This window comes from Stegodyphus dumicola, chromosome 6 (assembly GCF_044657685.1).
Source record: "Stegodyphus dumicola isolate Sdum_Otavi_A_Nest chromosome 6, ASM4465768v1".
In the NCBI taxonomy this organism is placed as follows: Eukaryota; Metazoa; Arthropoda; class Arachnida; order Araneae; family Eresidae; genus Stegodyphus; species Stegodyphus dumicola.
The window spans coordinates 158,381,994-158,400,306 of record NC_140773.1 but is presented as its reverse complement, the minus strand read 5'-3'; the positions used below and the strand labels follow the sequence as shown (position 1 = coordinate 158,400,306).

At 30.7% G+C, this 18,313-nt stretch overlaps 1 protein-coding gene across 2 annotated transcripts in view; it reads left to right on the top strand.

Annotated features, from left to right (window-relative positions):
- LOC118203347 (growth hormone-regulated TBC protein 1-A-like) overlaps window positions 1-18,313 on the top strand; it is a 67,294-nt gene that overhangs the window by 11,310 nt on the left and 37,671 nt on the right. For both annotated transcript variants that reach the window (XM_085819108.1, XM_085819107.1), the window contains exons 3-6: window positions 96-142; window positions 10,190-10,301; window positions 10,914-11,038; window positions 11,993-12,153. In XM_085819108.1, the coding sequence (XP_085675234.1) occupies window positions 96-142; window positions 10,190-10,301; window positions 10,914-11,038; window positions 11,993-12,153 (445 nt within the window). The remainder of the gene's footprint in view (window positions 1-95; window positions 143-10,189; window positions 10,302-10,913; window positions 11,039-11,992; window positions 12,154-18,313) is intronic.

Genomic DNA, 18,313 nt, shown 5'->3' with positions numbered 1-18,313 from the left:
ACTCTGAATGATAAATTTGCATTATATTAATATGAATGCTGCTGTTTATGTAGAATAAAATGTGTTTAATTAACATTTTATAATTTTATTTTTAGTTAAAAGATATGTACGAAAGGGTATCCCTAGTAGTCACAGAGCTGTGGTAAGTGGCATGTATATAATAGTTTGTTTTTAATATATGTTATATTGATTTGCTAGTTTTGAACTGATATTTTATATAACCAGGCATAATGTATTAAAAACATCTTTTGGCGAAATATAATTCTACAAATATTTCTAACACTTATAATTTAAGTTCTGTTTAGCTATGCATAGTCAATAATTTAAATAATCTCATTATTAATGAATGAAATGTAATAATTTTACTGAATATTTTTTATAAATGTACAATGAACAACACTGTACAGGAATTAAAAATCATGCAATAGATAAAATTTGGTAAAAGTATAGGAACTGCTCTTATATGCGCCCTAGGTCGCCAAATTTCTCGCCAAACATTTTTGGCAAGAAACTCCATCCCACCATAATTACTATCTAAATATTTTGTCTACATTTTGAATTTTAAGCCTAAAATATCTCCCAAAACGTGGTTTTCGCACATGCAAAAATCACATTTTGAAGACACAATTTAAGCTAAAAATCCGAAACAAAAACAAAAAATTTAGATAGCAAAAACGTAAAGTTTCTTAAAAAAAAAATTGACAAAACACCATGCACACAGCAATATTTTTTAACTTAAAAAACATGTATGAATTGCACATTCTAGGCAGGGAAGGAATCTACGAACTACGCATACCTCGCTTTAATATATTAACATAACAATAAATTTCAAAGAATACCATGTACACAGCATCCTGTTTAAAACATCTACGAATTGCACAATCTAGGCATTGTGCACAAATCAACCAAATAAACTAAACTAAGTTACAAACAATTCAAAAAACAACAATCACAACAGAAATTCATAGTAAAAAACCAATGAACATAACATTCTACGAAATAAAAACAGTAAAATAAAATGTACTTACCATAATACATTCCTGAATAAAATTTCTCCAGTCACACAACGTTTCTGAGCAAAAGTGCCACAATTTTGCTATATCACATGTCTTTCCGAGATTCAAAATTTCAAAAGTAACAATAAAAACTTCCTCCAAAGTTAACTTAATACACCAAAACCACAATCCAAATCTTAAACTCTGCTGGAAGCCTTTACCAGCAACCATTTTACTGCAAATTCACACAAGAACTATCAGAAATGTCCTTCTTCATCCGAGTCCGTCCTTCTTCATCATAGCAGCTCCGCGTTTCGGACTCCGTTTTAAAAGTCCCACAGAAATTCCAAAAATACACTTCAATCCTCATAAACACACCCGTTAACAAAAGACTCGCTAACAACTCCAACATCGTACTTTTTAATACTAAATTTACTTTCCACACAATCTAAAATCCGTGACTGAAATCTTGCCACCACGTCTGTAATTCCAACATAGGCCATTTTAAAACACGAACCAACGAGCAATTAAAACACTCCAGCAAAAGATTTTTCAACGTCGACTGGGTTGCCTTACAACACGCAGTCGTGCCAAAAACCAGCGCAGAACACATATCACCACATTTGGTGAAATTAGGGCGCACTTAAGAGTAGAGCCAAAGTATATTTACAGGTACCCCTTGGCAAAAATTGGTGATTTTTGGTGGTACATGGATACTGAGTTTGTGCAATTCTGCGACTTGTTATTTTGGCTTGTGTAGCGGCGACTTTTGTGCCTAAAATTGCAATTACACAAAGCCAAAATAACAAGACTAAGAACTGCACAAACTTGGCATCCATGTACACATCGATCTACTTAAAAAAAATCACAGAATTGCACAAACTTGGCATGGCACATTCCCTTATTTTTATCCATGTACACATCAACCTATTTTCAGTTAAAAATTCAAAGGAGCAGCCAACAAAAAAATATATAATCTCAATAAACTACATTTTAAATCAAACAATACAATAACATAAAAAAGGAAATTCATCTTTGCACTACACAAAGGAAGTATCCACTTACCTTATTTATGAATTAACACATCTTCAGCCAAACAAAATTCCTTAACAGCATCCAAAAACTTCTTAAAATTACCTAAACTAAAATCTGTATACTGGCATCGCCACATAAATTCACAAACATAAGAGTCAAAAATATCCTCTGTAGGGCCGATATCGTTCAACCATACACATTTCCTTCCTACAAACAGGACTCTTAATAATAGCTACTAAGTAAACCTTCATTTACGCACCAGTCAATTAATGCTTTTTTTCCCTTTCATTCTAAATTGTACAGAACTTCGAATTAATCTTACCACATCCAGCCATTTTACCGTGTAAACCACAAAATAACAACGTACTTATCGAAAATCCTTCGCACATTTTCCATATCCTTTCCCATGATTCAAATTGACTGCAATCATGCAACCAATTACATCATAATAATGTTTCCGTAACATTCAACTACTCAGGTTACCATAAATAAACCACCACTTGACGATAAATGAAACAACTACTTTACGATAATACAAGGGGTATTCTCTTTACTCTAACCTAAAATTTAATTTCTGTTTTGAATTTTTCAGCTAATTCTTAGCAAGAGCACAAGGTTTTATATAATTGTCACTGTTTGTTTAAGGCAGGATTTGTTCAAGTGTTTTAGTGTTCAAGTTTGTTTAGAAGGCAGGATCTTGTGGTGATTCCTTTCTCTCTCTCTCTGTTCTTTATTTAGCTGCTTAAGTTGCATTGATTGCTTTTCTCCATCTTGTAATGAATTGTACCAAGAAAATGTCCGTGCCTTAAACTGTGTGGGAATTAACAAGTTCCAGCACCCCATGCAAATCTCTATTTGTATGATATTTCTTACTTCAGTAACAACTGGATAACTTATAATTTGTTGTTGACAAAGGTCTTATCAATAACATACCATAAAAAGGCATATATAACACTGCACTTTATTTATCCATATTTTTAGTTTAGATCACCTGTTTTCAAGATGAAATTTATATTTGCCAGCATCTAAATTACCATTGCCGTATTATAGATTGCAAAACACTATAAACGATCTATTGCTTTTTAAAAAGTTTTTTTTATGAGATGAAAGATCTAATAAGTACACTGGTTTCCAAAAATTTAAAAAAAAAAAAAAAAAAAAAAAAAAAAAAAAATCACAAAAACAGCAATAACTTGCTTAAAATAAGCCAATCCATATAAAATTTGAATATGTTGTCAAATAAGAATTGCTGAATAAAACTGCAGTATGCAAATTAGTGGTGCTGCAGTCAAAATGCACCATCTACGAGGAGCATAAAATTGCATGTTTCTGAGGAAGCCTGTAGATTTCTCTGTAAACCTGAGATAAGAAATCTGGGATTGCCAATTTGTATCAATGATCTGCAGGCATCATTTGCATGAAGAACTGCGATGGAGAACTATTGGGAGACTAGAGGCAGGACAAAGTCATACATAAATTGTCAGATGGTTAAATGGGAATTCTTCCGTGGTTCATAGACTTGGGCAACAATTTTCAACTACAGATTTGGCATCCAGGAGGTTGAGCCAACCACTATAATGAGCAATGATAATTGATGTTTGTTGTTTCGTGCATGAAGGAATAGAACCTCAACTCGGATTCTCTCTTGCTGCAGCCACTGGAAGATTGTTGTCAACATCAACCATGCATAGAAGGCTTCATAAAGGAGGTCTGTATGTCAGATGACGACCCATTTGTGTTCCACTCGCATCACATCGTAGAAAAATAAACGTTTGAGGTGGGCATGTCAATGTGTCCACTGGACAGCCGATCAATGGAGGACTGTTCTCTTTATGGACGAGTCCAGGTTTAGCCTTCAAAGTGATAGTAGGCGTTATTTGATTTACAAAGAACCTGGAACCCATTACCATCCATCAAATGTCCGTAAAAAAGAGGCATACGGAGGAGCCAGTGTCTGTATTTGGAGTGATATCACTTCGGGTGGATGCAGAGACCTCGATGTCTTTCCTTGTGGAACCATGAATGCTCAGGTCTATAGAGATCATATCCTTGATGTTTATGCGTGCGTGCCCTTATGCCGAGGTAATAGGTGATAATATGGAGCATGTTTGGAATGCTTTAGGAAGACATATATCTGCTCTGTCTTCCTCTTCAGACCCTTGTCATGCTTTGTAAGAGCAGTGGATCTCACTTCCAGTGGAACTGATAGACTGTATAATTGACAGCATTGCACAAAGCTGTATGTGTTGTATTGCTTCTAGGGAAGGTTGAAGGTAATTTTTCTATACCTAATAAGTGATAGTTCGGATTTGTTCATTTTATGCATATGCTGATTTTTATAACATCATAATTGTCTGTTAGTTTCTTTTCACATTATTTTATACCTTACTATGTGTTGTATACTGTGGGTCAGTTTCATTGAATTCTACATGTAACTTTTTGAGTAATCATCAGTTTTGTTGATTTTCCCTTAATGAACGATACTCAGAGTATGTCATCCCCCTTGAGTTTTTTTCTGTAGGGTGACATTAAAGGTAATGCATACAAGCACATACCACACACATTGACGATTTGTGTCAGAATGTCAGTCATGAAATCCAAGCAGTGATGTTCAGTACTCTGGCGGCAACATACGCAAACGTGCAGCGCCATGTTGAACTCTGTGTACTGGTAGGGGGAGATCAATTCTACCACCTCTTCTAATGAACTTTCATTTTTCAAACATAAAAGGTGTCATGTAAAAATTTGGTTTGATTCCCTTTTATTATAAGATTTTTATCATTTTTCACTTGAGGCCTCTTTCAAGTAGGTCACCCTGCATATATATATGTGTGTGATACAGACTCCAAAATACTAGTAATTATAAAATCAGCTAATATGTTACATAAATATAATAATAAATTAAATGTACAAAAAAAATATACATACATATATTTGACTGTTATGTATGTTTAATAGTTACTAAGTAAACAGATGCATGTATACATGCAAGTCCACTTGAAACAGTTATATAATGTTCCACATATTTGCATTGAGTAGATTACTTCCTTTTCTAGACAGGGAACATTGAAGATAGAATAAATCTTTTTGTTGGCTTGTCCGACACCGCTTCAGTGTGCACTGCACATGAAAATAAAACAATGTATACCTTCTTTAACATATCTGTCTCAGCTTTAATGGTTATTGTTGTGGGGAAATCACTTCCTACCACTATGAAAGAGGAATTTTCAATGACTCAAGCTGGGTTGCCTTGTTGACATGATCAGTTGCCTTATTAGTTGTGTGGCGGATTTCACAGCAAATTGCGTACAGATGAGGCAAGTAGCAATAATTTTTTCACTACCTGTCTGTATATAACCAGTGTATTATATCAAATAGTTTACTTCTTCACATATCAAATAGTTTACTTCTTCACATAGTATTACTTTCCTGTATTCCTTAGAGATAATGCTAGTAAATGGCACTTTATATGCAACTTATTATATTATTACAGACAGGTATTATCTTCTAGATATCTAGAATTTATTCTTAACCATGAACAATGTTGGCATAGCTTCTGAAAGAAATGATTTTGTGTGTTCACTAAATATCTCTAGTTCTGTGAATTTGGTTAGTTTTTTGTCATCTATTCATTGTGCTTGTTCTAAACATCCTCTGACACCTAAAATACCTCTTCCGTCAAGAAATAGTGTTAAATTGTAAAGCTCTGAATGATGTGTTATTGAAATATTCTTATCTGGTTCTTGAATCACCAATACAGAAAGATGATCTTCTTCACAGTAACTTTTTTTTACAGCTTGGTGATAAATCTGTCATTCAGGCTATGACTGTTAGCAGTTTTTCCAGATTGCTCATTTAATGAAGTTTCTCTTACTGAATCAGTTGCATGAACATGAGTGCTCAAGCATTTCAAAATCTCCCTATCAATTTGTGCTTTAAACTTTTGGTGAGGCTAATATTTAATCATGACATCAAATATTATGTTTCACTGCATGTTAATTTATCTGCAGGGTTTCTCACTCTAGAGAGTATTTCCATTTATCAGGCAAAGTAATGTCATGGGTGTTATTTTGGTGACATGGCGCATTGCCTTGTGGATACTTTTCATGAAGGTGTGGATAATCAAAAATAATTTCTTAAAAGGTCGTATTGCAACTGACACCATTGAGAAAATTAATTTCATAAATTATTATTTATACGAGTAAATATTTGTTTTATAAATCTATAGAGGTTATTGTTACAAAACTATTGGCAATTTAAGCTAATGTAGGGAATAGCAGCTCTAATCCATATGCAAGATCTGTTACATTCAGATCTCGTGAATTTTATTTCAGGTCCATAAAAGCGCCTGCAAACTTCTTATAGCTGTTGTTCAAATCATCTTTTTTTTTTTTTTTTTTTTGTCAGATACATGGTGTAATATATAATACTCATTGTATCATGGTAATAGCTTAATTGTTTAATTTTTTTCAATGCCATAAGAGCAGTGTCTTTTACAACACTTAAAATTTACTCAAAATTAATTTTCTTTCTCTAAAAGGCCTTATTCCTGCTTTCATTTGAAAGCTGCCTTTTTACAGTTTTATGCCTGGTATTACTGATTTGAATAATAACCTTTTCTTGTGACTTTTTCCTTAACATTTTAAAATTTATTGACTCAGAACTCTGCAATATCATACAGCATTATGTTTCCAAGTTCTGCTGCATTACCTTTTTGTATGCTTTCCCACTGCCATTGAAAATAACTTTTTATTAGCTTTATTAATACTTTTAACATGAATAACAATATTATGCCAGGCACAAAGAAAATTTAAAGCTGCAATATCTTTTAACTGGCTTCATGTTTCATTCACACAGAGGAGGTACTCTTTAAAATTTTCTTTCAACTGTTCTAAGACATACGTCATTACTGAGCTCATCTTTAACAGCTTGAACACTTCTGGTTCTTTCCTTCCATCTGGTTTCACAAAATAGCTTCAACTTCAGGTATATGTTACTAGTCAAATTTTTTTTAGTCCATGTTCCTCAGTTTTTTTCCATTCCATAGTGTTATTATCAGATGAGTGCTAATGGCAAACAGTAAGAAGTGTTATGAGAACATATGATACATGAAATTTTCCCATGATATAGTCAATTTCATTAAATCCAAAATTTATTTTTCGGTGACAACTGATACAGAAATAATATCTACCAATTTTAAAATCACACTTAACTGTTCTTGATAACCAAACATTTGTTATGAAGTCCTGAGCTAAATTATATTTGTTTCTGAATACACATTTTTTTAATAGCAGAGATAATTTCTTTGGAAATTAATTATTATTTTTTGAATATGCTTTTTAAGGTATGCAAGTAGTCCCACATTCTGTTGCTTGTTTAACAGAGCACCATATTTGGCCATTAAATGCGTTCTGGGAAGTCTCTTCTGCTGGACCAAATAATAAAGCTTTTCTTGATTGACTTTTCAAAGAAAATTCTGTTCAATTCTGTTTCTAGTAGTTTCAGGGAAACTCCTAGAAATTGAAGGACTGAAAATAACTTCTAAAGCTAACCTCTGTTTTTTTAAATTTTTTCTCAGTTTGATCTTGTCATATTTGATCCATTAATTTTGAGCTCTGGTATTTAGAAATAGTTCCTCCTTCTTTCATGTAGTGATCTACATAGTTTTGAAAATGTTTGCGAGTACAGAAAAGCTTCAACAGACTCTGTTGTTCATTATATTCACTAAGAAAATGCAACAATTACAATTGAATAATTTATAATAGCAGTTGTAGGCAGTTTTTTTTTTTTTTTTTTTTCCTATGGGCATGTATGCTAATACCATTTCATTTTTCACTACTTGAAAGCTGATAATAGCATGCAAATTAATAACACATCGTTTTTCATCATCTGAACACTGGCAATAGTGCTAAATACTATGACAACATTTTTTTTCTTTATCTAAGGGAAATGTCAGGTTCTCATTATAAATATCTGAATGAATTCTAAAGTTGTTTCTACAAATTCTAGCCAAATTCCTTGATTTTTAGAGTTGTGTGCTATTTCGTTTCTGATTATTTATTTTTTCTTCTGCTTCTTAGATTTGTTTAAGTAATTAATGTTTTATTTTTATCATTTATTTTACATGGCTGAATTTGAAACTAATTAACTTGTTTCATCTGTTTTCTCAATAAATTTCTTCAGTAAGTCAAGTAACATTTACAAACTCTCCATCATTATTTCGTATTTTTTCTCTGTTCTTTAAGGCTGAAAAATTTTGTGAAATTTAGTAAGTAAGAATTATATTTGCTTCATTATAATCATTTGTTTTATTTTTTAAACATTATATTGTTCATTCATAGACACATTGGCAGACATAAAAAAAATTACGTTTATTTTTTATCCATAAACCACAAGTAGACAAGTATTGTCTGACACATGGATACAATCAACCTTCAACAAAATCTTTGTGCAGGCAGAAATTACATCAGCTGAAAGTATTCAGTTGATGAATGTAAAAGTTCACGTACATAGTAACATTAAATTATTGCTCTTTAGAAGGCAGGAATTGCTAAGAAAATGAAGGAAAGGTATTGTAAAAATATTTTTAAAGTTAGGAATATTTGTTTATAGATGTAACAAATGTATTAACATGCTCATGAACTCTTTCTGTGAAAAAGACTCCAAAAGTTTAGAAGTTTTTTACTTTGACAGTGGCATTGGCCATTACATTTTCGGGGATTTCGTAGTAGCAGAAAAGAATCATATCTGGAGAATTGCTGTTGTATCATTGCATCTGGCAAAGAACAAACCACTAAATGATTTCTTAATTACAGTACAAAGTCCGTAATTCGGACTCTTCGGGACTTCAGTGATTTTGGATTAGGGGTTTTTATGGATTATAAATCATCAATTTAAATCTTGTCAGATGGCATGCAGAAATTATACAATTAAAAATATGAAACCGTAATTTATGAAATAAAGAGCAATTATGATCTAAAGGGTATTAAAATTTACAAAAAAAAAAAAAAAAAAAAAAAAAAAAAAATACTCTTAATATTTATTTGTTTACTTTATTAAACATTTCTTTCAATGTAAGTTGTTTAAGTTGCTTCGTTTTTTGTGCTAATACTTTCTTTTTAATTCTCTCTTCTATGAACAGGCATTTCTTGTTCAGTTACAAAGTTCCACTGTTCAAGTCCTGTAATTGCTGCGTCGAGAATAGCGACTAACTTGTCAATCAAAATTTTTTTGTTTTCAATAACCTGTCTGTAACTTTCTTCACTATCGGCAGTGGTATTTTCTGGATCTAGAACCATACTACATATTTCACCGTCCGTTGATTGATTGATGATTGAGGCATTGTCGTCGCAATGAAAAACTTCTGTTATATCATGTCCATTTAATACAGCTTCTCCACATTTCTTTACGAAATCCAGTAACTGGAAAATTTTACCTTTAGTTTGCAATATCCGAAAACCTTCAAATTCACGGTGATCATTTTCATCATCCTCACCATGCAATATGGTAACTGGCCATAAATTATGCCAAGCATTTTTTAACGTATCTGGTGACGCATCCTCCCAATGTGCATGCGTTAAGCATACAAAAAAAAAAAAAAAAAATGTGTGTGGCTTTGATCTACGGATTATAGATCATTCCAGATAATGGACGTCCAGATTACGGACTTTCTAATGTATTAAATTTGCATATAGGCAGTTAATAAGGAAAGTTGAGATACAACTTTGGTTCAGTATTTTGTCATATTGTAATCAGTGTATGTCAGTTATGTTGAACTAAAATTTAAAAAAATAATATATTGAAATGTTTTAGCAAAATGTTTGACCTTGTTTTATTGATATTCATGCATTTATGCATGACAGGACTCACCACAATTGGCAAGGGATGTGGGGCTCTTAAACTGGCACCCTTAGTTAATTATCTTAGATTCCTGATAAGTGAATCTCTGATTTCTAATAAGCTTATGCTAATTTAAAATCCCAGATAGAAATGAATATTTAGTAAGCTAGTAATCTAATGACAAATTATTTTTGCATTAAAAAAAAACTGAATTGCTTTATTAGGCAATTAGTGGGGCTTAGGTTATAGTTGATTCACAGTTTTGAAATAATTTTTACAAGCTAATGTTTCATGCATAATTATGGAATAAATTCTTTCAGATATGGTTGATAATTAGTGGTGCTAAGGAAATGAAAGAACAGCAACCAGATCTTTACACAACTATTTTGAGAGGCCCAATGAAGCAAGAAATTATTGAAACAATAAGTCTTGGTAAGTACTTATTAATTGTTGATGGTACTGAAATGCAAAAGAAACAGTAAACGAAGAACCAATTTTTAAAATACTTGTAATTTATGCTGTTTCTACCTGTAAAGTCATTTAAAAATTCTGCAAGTTTATAAATGAAGTTGAAAGTAATATCTAAGTACTGATGAATATCCAAAGGCATTGAATTTTTGATTGAAGAGTTCCAATAATTTATTATGTAAAATAAGTACAAATGGATTAAGAGTAGTTTATTTCCTATTAATATGTGTGCTATTTTTTATAATATAAATGGTCTTATTTTAATGGCAATATATTATACTACAGAAAGTGTTCTAGTAAAATTTGGAAATGTACTGAGAAAGATTAATCTATTATTTTAGGCATTTTAGTTTGTTATTCACAAAACTGAGTTATTTAGCATGAAATTTGAGTTAGTTAAAAATATTTAACAAATTTTGTATATGTTCAGCATTAATGTATTATTCAAATAGCTTGAGAGGCATGTATTATGTAAGATTTCTTAATTTAGAGAGTTTAGTATTTTATAATTACATTTCAAACAATAAAACTATATTATTAAAAAAGTTCTGAATTAAAATTCCGTTTTCTTTGTAGATATTCCACGTACATTTCCAGATAATATTTACTTTAAAGGAACATCTGATGATTCAAAAAGGGAATCTTTAAAAAATGTATTACTGGCATTTGCTCATCATAATCCATCTATTGGATATTGCCAGGTACTTTTCATTTTTAATTTTTTAAGCTTGTATCTCTATATCCATTTTATTAATTCAATCTGTTTCTATAAAATATAGTGGAAAGCCTAAATTCCTGAATGAATGCTACTGTGTATCATACTTTTAAGGCAAAAGATATATTAAACATAAAGAGCATCATTTGGAAAGAAGAGTTAATATATAATTCTTAATGGCTGTAAATAACTTACATGGTTGTTGTAAATATGATCCTGTTTTCTTTAAATGAATCTCCTGCTCTGAAATTCCATTGTTGCTCTTTCACAGTGTGTTCTCTGGAATGATAATTTCATTGTATGGAAATAAGAACATTTTCAGTTTTTTGTTAGGATTCAGAGGATAGCCAAAAGCTTCTATTTTAGTAAATCCTAGAGACCCATAAAAAATACAATGAATATATAGAACACCAAATGAAACACTTTGCACTCCATTGTCACTACAGCAGTGATATTGTCATATAAATTGGTAGCTATTTTGTCAGCAATTCAGCGCAGTAGTATCTAGAAATAATTTTATATTTTTATACGTGTAAGATAATGACTAGTAGTAAAAGTTATCTCTGAGTTGTTGCATATTAAAAATTGCTGAGAATGCAGAGGGTTAAAAACACCAGACTGGTACTAACCTTGAAACAAATCGATGAAAACTGAAAGTATGTTTGCAAAAAGAAAGCAAACATATCTGAACTCAACTGAAGTTAGTGGTGTCATTTAATACAAATGTTTGAAACTTTTCTTACAATTTTTGGAAACTGTAAAGTTATGTCCACCTTTAAAAAGGTGATAGTATAGCTGTACATTGTAAGTACATTTCAAAATATTCTGAATTTAATGTAATAACATTCTTGTATTTGACAAAATATAACAGTCATGAATTTTATTGTATGTATCATTATCTTTCTAAAATTAAATAATTTATGAATTATTTTATTTGTAGGGCTTGAATTTCATTGCTGGGATAATGCTCCTTGTAACAGATAATGAAGATATGACATTTTGGTTACTTCAGAGTCTCAAAGAAAGAATTCTTCCTGATTACTATACCAAAGAAATGACTGGTCTTTTGACAGACATTGGGGTTCTTGAGGAGCTAATAAAGTAAGTGCTTAAGTTATTTTGTGTAATGTTATTTGTGTATATGTGAAAATGATTTTTTAAAATTAAAATTGAATTGGTTGCATCCGCTCTATCTAAAGGTGTCAGGTATTTTAATTTAATTTTGAGAAAAGTTTCTTATAGAATTTATAAATTTCATAAATATCATCAAGTGAAATTAGGTAACATTAAAATAAGATTCCAGCTTGTGAGCTGAATATAAATATGACTGTGCTTCCAACTTTCACAGTTATTCCTGCTTGTAAGCCTCCAGCTTTTACAGTTTGATGTAACAGATTTCTTACAATAATATTTTCAAGCATAAAAATGTCTAAAATTATTTCATCTGCATAATCCTTCATAGATGTATATATTTTAATTGCTTTGGAAGAACTTTATAAACTTTTGGCTGCTGTTTTATTGAATTTTAACTTCATCTGTCATTACTGCAAATGTCCAAAACAGAAAATTAATTCTTGGTTGAATGGGTAAGACTAATAAACATTTGTAATGAATTTGCCCCAGTATCCATTCCTGGTTGTTGAAGGGGGATCATGCCAATTTCTTTTGAAAGTTTTTTACGAAATCTTTGCTTAGATCGATAGCTCCTTCAAAAGCTTTGCTATAATAAATTATATACTTACCTTAAAAACCTGTAAAATCAGTAATAAAATTTTTTTAAAGTGAGTAACATTGAAACCTTTGACTTCTTCCAAATCTCATAAATGCATGTTAATTTAGATTTGGTTCCAGTATGTTATTTTAATTCTTTTATTATTTGCAAACACATAATCCTAAAAAAGATTTATATCCATGGAGAATGTAGTTGGAATAGAAAAGCTATTTCACAAAACAGAAAGGTTTTTTGATCCATAGGAGATTTTATAGCCAGTACAATCTATAAGGATAAAGAAGAGTTTATGTATTGGCCAGAGATGGATAGGTCCAGAGCTATGAGATGGGCACATAGATTCGTAGAAGGGTGTTTGTATGCATCTTGAAATTAATATTGAAGTAATTTTTTACAGATTAATTGTTAAGTGATTGAACTAATGACTTCAAAGTTTCCAGTTGTTGCATTATTGAATGTATTAGAAAAATAGTTTGCTGATTTTGAGATCTTTTAAAATAATTATGTCTTTAATAGTTTTAAATTCTTACTCTGAAAAACCAAACTTTCACACTTTTTTGAAACTTCATCCCATCACCTTATTTTAAAACAAGAACGATCATGCAATATTAATTATCCTGTTTTCTACAGATTTCTTAATATAAACATTAGAATTTTAAGTGTAGCAGCATGCATTTCTTTGCCCTTCATGGATCACATGTTTGATAATAGCATAATGTCATGTATTTTGTTGCTATGCCAATAGTTTCAGCCATACCTTACTGAATTATCTCTTATTGTATAATGATGTGATGTTATTATATGCGAAGGTCTGGTGATGAAGGTTTTGTGACAGAAATTGAAATGAAAAATGTCGACACTGAAGATTCTTCTTCTGATGTTGATGAAAAATGTCAAAGAAACACAATGCATGGGAATTCTCTACCATAGCAGATACCAACTGCAATCCATATCATTAATAAGTTTTCACTTGTATAAAATTTAGAATTGAAAATTTTGCACTTCCAATTCTGCTTCCTCGTCTTTTCAGTCTTTGCACAAAAATACAGATGGCATTTTCTTTCAATGTGCATCTTTCTGACAAAAAGTTTTAGATTATTTTTATGTTCAGGGATTAAGTTAATTTTTCAGTATTTTTTGTTATTCATTTTAATGGTACATTTTTATGGATAGAAATGATTATTATTAGAAATATGTATTTTAAAGGGAAATACATATTTAGAGAGAAAGGTCTAATCCATGACTTTAATGCTGTGTAATTTGATTGTGTAAAATTATTAACATTTTGAGGATGGGGCTTTGGCAGCTGTGAAAGCCTTGAAAGGATGAGGTATCTTGAACCAAATGCTTTCCTCCCTTTAAGAAATCACCTCTTATTTGCAACAAAGATCTTTGTGTGTAGTTTAATGGATTCTCAGAGGGTGCATCTGTGTCACAAAAGAAAGGAAAATGTATGGGTTAGTTACCAGACTTCAAGATTCTTTTCGTCATTGAGGGAAAATTTCATATTACATTTGTTCCGGATTGAGACTGCTGGGCATTACGCAGAAGGAAATGTGTAAACTTCCGTTGAAGAAAATATCATTCTTTATATTATATGTTAATTTTATTTTTACAAAATTTTGTTTGAATTTTAAATTACACTACAAGATTATGTGTCTTTACTGAATGCTTACAATAATTATTTCTATGATATTTTATATTAATATTATGTCACAAAATTATTTCAACTATTTGATTATTTCATAGACAATTTAAAATTTAACTAGTCTTCATCTCTGTCTTTCCCCCCCCCACTGTTAAATCTTATAATTTTAATTTTTTTTTTTTTTTTTTTTTTTTTTTTGTATATATTATCAAATATAGCTATATCTTTGAACTTTCTTCCATACAAGGAATAATTAAAATAAATGCTATGGAAATGAAGTTCAGTGGAACTGTTAAAATTAGGCTTTATAGGTGTAATGAAATTTTAATTTTATATAATTGTTAAAAATCTGCTTGATAACGTACAATTTAAGGAGGAAACTTTCAGCAAATTAGAATATATCTGGTTTAATTAGAAATAATTTTATTTTATTGTAGACTTTTATTAATGCAATGTCCAATTACATAAGTGTTCCTAATTTAAATTCAGTTCTTTTCCAAAGTATATGCATAATAAAACAGAAGCTCCAAAACTGTTTTTTAAAAAAATATAGTTTTAAAAGTTAGGGTTGTAAAAAGGATTATTTAATCACGTACCATTTTATACTATTTATTGAAAAATACTAAGTGATATATTTCAGGTATTAATAATAGAAGGAATTTAAGTCATTAAAAATGTCAAATTATTTAGTATGCAAACTTGTAATTCAAAACATAAATTCCATTTGTCCTTGTATACTAAGTTCCCAGCCTCACTATGGGAATGTGTTCATTCAGGTATCAAAATTAAGGTAATTTCTTAGCGCAAAGAGTGTTTCAAATTGAACGCAAAATTGTTTATATAGTATACTGCAGGGCAAAAAGTTACAGGGTAGTTAGTTGTTGTCTTCAATACTGTATTATATTATTCTATATTTTATATGCTACATAATTTAAGAGAAAGAGACAAAGACAAGAGAAATTTTCAGATAATTTCAGGTGTTTGAAATCGTCATCGCATGTGAATTTTTATATTTCCTCTATTGTCTAAACCAGTTTGTTCTTTGTAGCAGCTTTCACATCAACCATGGCAGCATATTTTATATGGTAGAATTTGAATTCTATGATATATTAGTGAGTATCTTTACGTGGAGTTACTAAAAAAAACTTCATTCTCAGGTCAAGCGAATTGTATACTGACACAGTTGAATTAACTGTTTTACCCTTTTCTATAAAAAATTTGGCAGCTATTCGTTGGTTTCATTAACACCTCAGTCATTATGTTCTATTTTCAAAACTGTTTTATAGCTAACTGGCCAAGGTATGCCCCCAGGAATTTGTCCTTGAGCTTAGTTGCTGAAATATGTGTCTAATGAGTGGCAAAAGCATTCCATCAGGTAAAACATCAGGGTTCAGAATTTCAGATGGAGAACATTTGTTAGAACAATAATTTGTACATTATTTGAGAGCTTTTACATCCTGTTTGTATTCTTGGAGCTCAGTAGACAGTGACATTGCACAAGTGCTACTTTAATCCATTCTGAACATCTTACTTCAAAATTATTTGACCTTGAAATCAAGACATTGATATGAAAGTACCTTTTAAAATGTGCCACCAGTACATCTGAAATCTAATGGCTAGAGATGAGCCCCAGGGAGAAACACAATGAAGAGATTCCTCTCTTCTACAAAGGCAAAAGCTTTCAAACTGATTGACTAGTTTTAGCATATTTAAGATTTCTAGATTTCAGACTGAAATTGTAAAGCTATTTTTGTTTCTTTGACACAAAAATTTATATTTATGTTCTTGTGATTTGTTTGAACAACAGTACCATCACAATAAACTTCTGTGTGTGAAGGTCACTTCAGCATGAAGGGGAATAAAGACAGAAATGTTAAGAATGAACTGAAGAATGTAAGAAAAAACTACTTGTACCTGTACACAAGTATGTGGGAATTTATGTTTGTTTATGGAAACATATACAGTCAAATACCGAAAATCCGTGTTGCCTCTCAAAATAAAAACATTCAGTTTATTCCGGAAACCGCAACATTGAGTACGAAATATGGAAGGAAAAGTACTAACCAAATAATGACGTCATAACTACCAAATAATAATGAGTCATAACGGAAATACCAAATTATTGACATCATGATAAAAGTTTTCCCCCTCTCCTCTAACCTACATCGAGGTAAGAAAGCAGACATTTCACTCAACTCTTCTATCAAGTTCACGATTCACATTGTTGTATTTTCTGAGCTTTGTTATTTTATGAGATTATTTAGTGCTGCCTTTTTTTTGTCCGGATATTTTGTGGATAAATTAAGAATATTTTAAATTTCAGCCCTTTTTAATACAAATACAGATTAGAAATGCACTCATGATTTTACTGCTTTCAATATTGAAAAACATAAACACGTGGCATTGACGGTAATCAGGGTTCGTACGGTCCTTAAAGAGTCCTTAAAGTCCTTAGATTTTTCGGAATTGATTTTTGGTCTTTAAAAGTCCTTAAATTTGGCCAAAATCAACAGAGGGTCCTTAATTTTAATCGTCTGAAATTTCTGTCTGTTTTTACGACGGTCATTTTAACTGTGAATTAGTATTTTGAGGAATATTTTTGGCGATTCACTGCCGTATATATGGTAATCTTTTGAATAGGTTCATGAGTTATAATTTATTTCTATTTCTAATATAAATGATGGGATACTCGAGTTTCTAAGCAAAAAGTTAAACATAAGCATTTCGAAATTCATTTTTTCTAGTAAAGAGCTCTTAAAGATTTTTTTTTTGCTTTTGGGAATGTGAATAATATTAGTTTCTATAGAAACTTTATAATTCTAAAATCTGAGAATTTTTCGATGTTTTTTTTTAAACATCGTAACATTGATAAATTTTATTAAAATAATGGTAATATATTGAAATTAGGTAAAAGTTTACAATTGGGTGCCCCTTGTTTTTTGGCGATTCTTTTTGACGCCAAGATCGACACCAGGAAGACATCATTTCAAGATGGCTGTGACACAAAACAAAAATAAAAAGTCAAAGAATTGCATAAACTCTGTGCCCATGTACACATCGATCTGTTTTCACTTAAAAAAACATCCCAGAATTGCACAAACTAGATATTGCACACTGTTTAAATTTGTCCATGTACACATCAATCTATTTTTATTTTAAAAAAATCAGGAAACTAAAGCAAAGTTACACTATCATAGTAACCAGAAATAAGATTTCATTGCCGAAATTTTACAAAAATTTGTTGCTAATTGAAGGGGCACCCAATTCTACACTAGAGCCTGAAATTATATTTAAAAAAACACAATAAAATAAAATATTTTTATTTTTCACTGTCCCATATATTATAAAGTTTCATTTTGGCAACTTATACAATATTTTCAATCTGAAAAATAAACAAGGTATAATGCTATAAAGCACAATTTATGAAACCGCTCTTAGCAAAAGCAAAATTAGCTATGTAATTAATTAAAAATGTCTTTTTTTTAATGTTTTCATAGTAAGAGGTTTTCCAATGTAATCGTCTCAGAATATTCAAAATTCTCAGAATGTGCATCAGTTTTCTCTATAAAATTAATTTTATACTTTTTCCCTCCTACTTTTTTCCTAAAATATTTCTGTTTTTTTTCTGTGACAGAAAAGGTAGGGATAATTTTTCTTTAGGATTTTAGACATTGCAGCTTAGAAAGTTCAGAAGGATTTGAAGGCAAGATTTATAGACCCATGATTCTAGAAGATTCGAGAAATATGTGATAAAATGAAAAATGTCTCCATTCTATCAGCACGTAGTGGATGTATTTTACAGAAAGTTTGCAATGAATTTCTTAATTTTGGGAGAACATCTGGAAGAAAATGAAAATATAATATTTGAATGTATTACTTCTGAT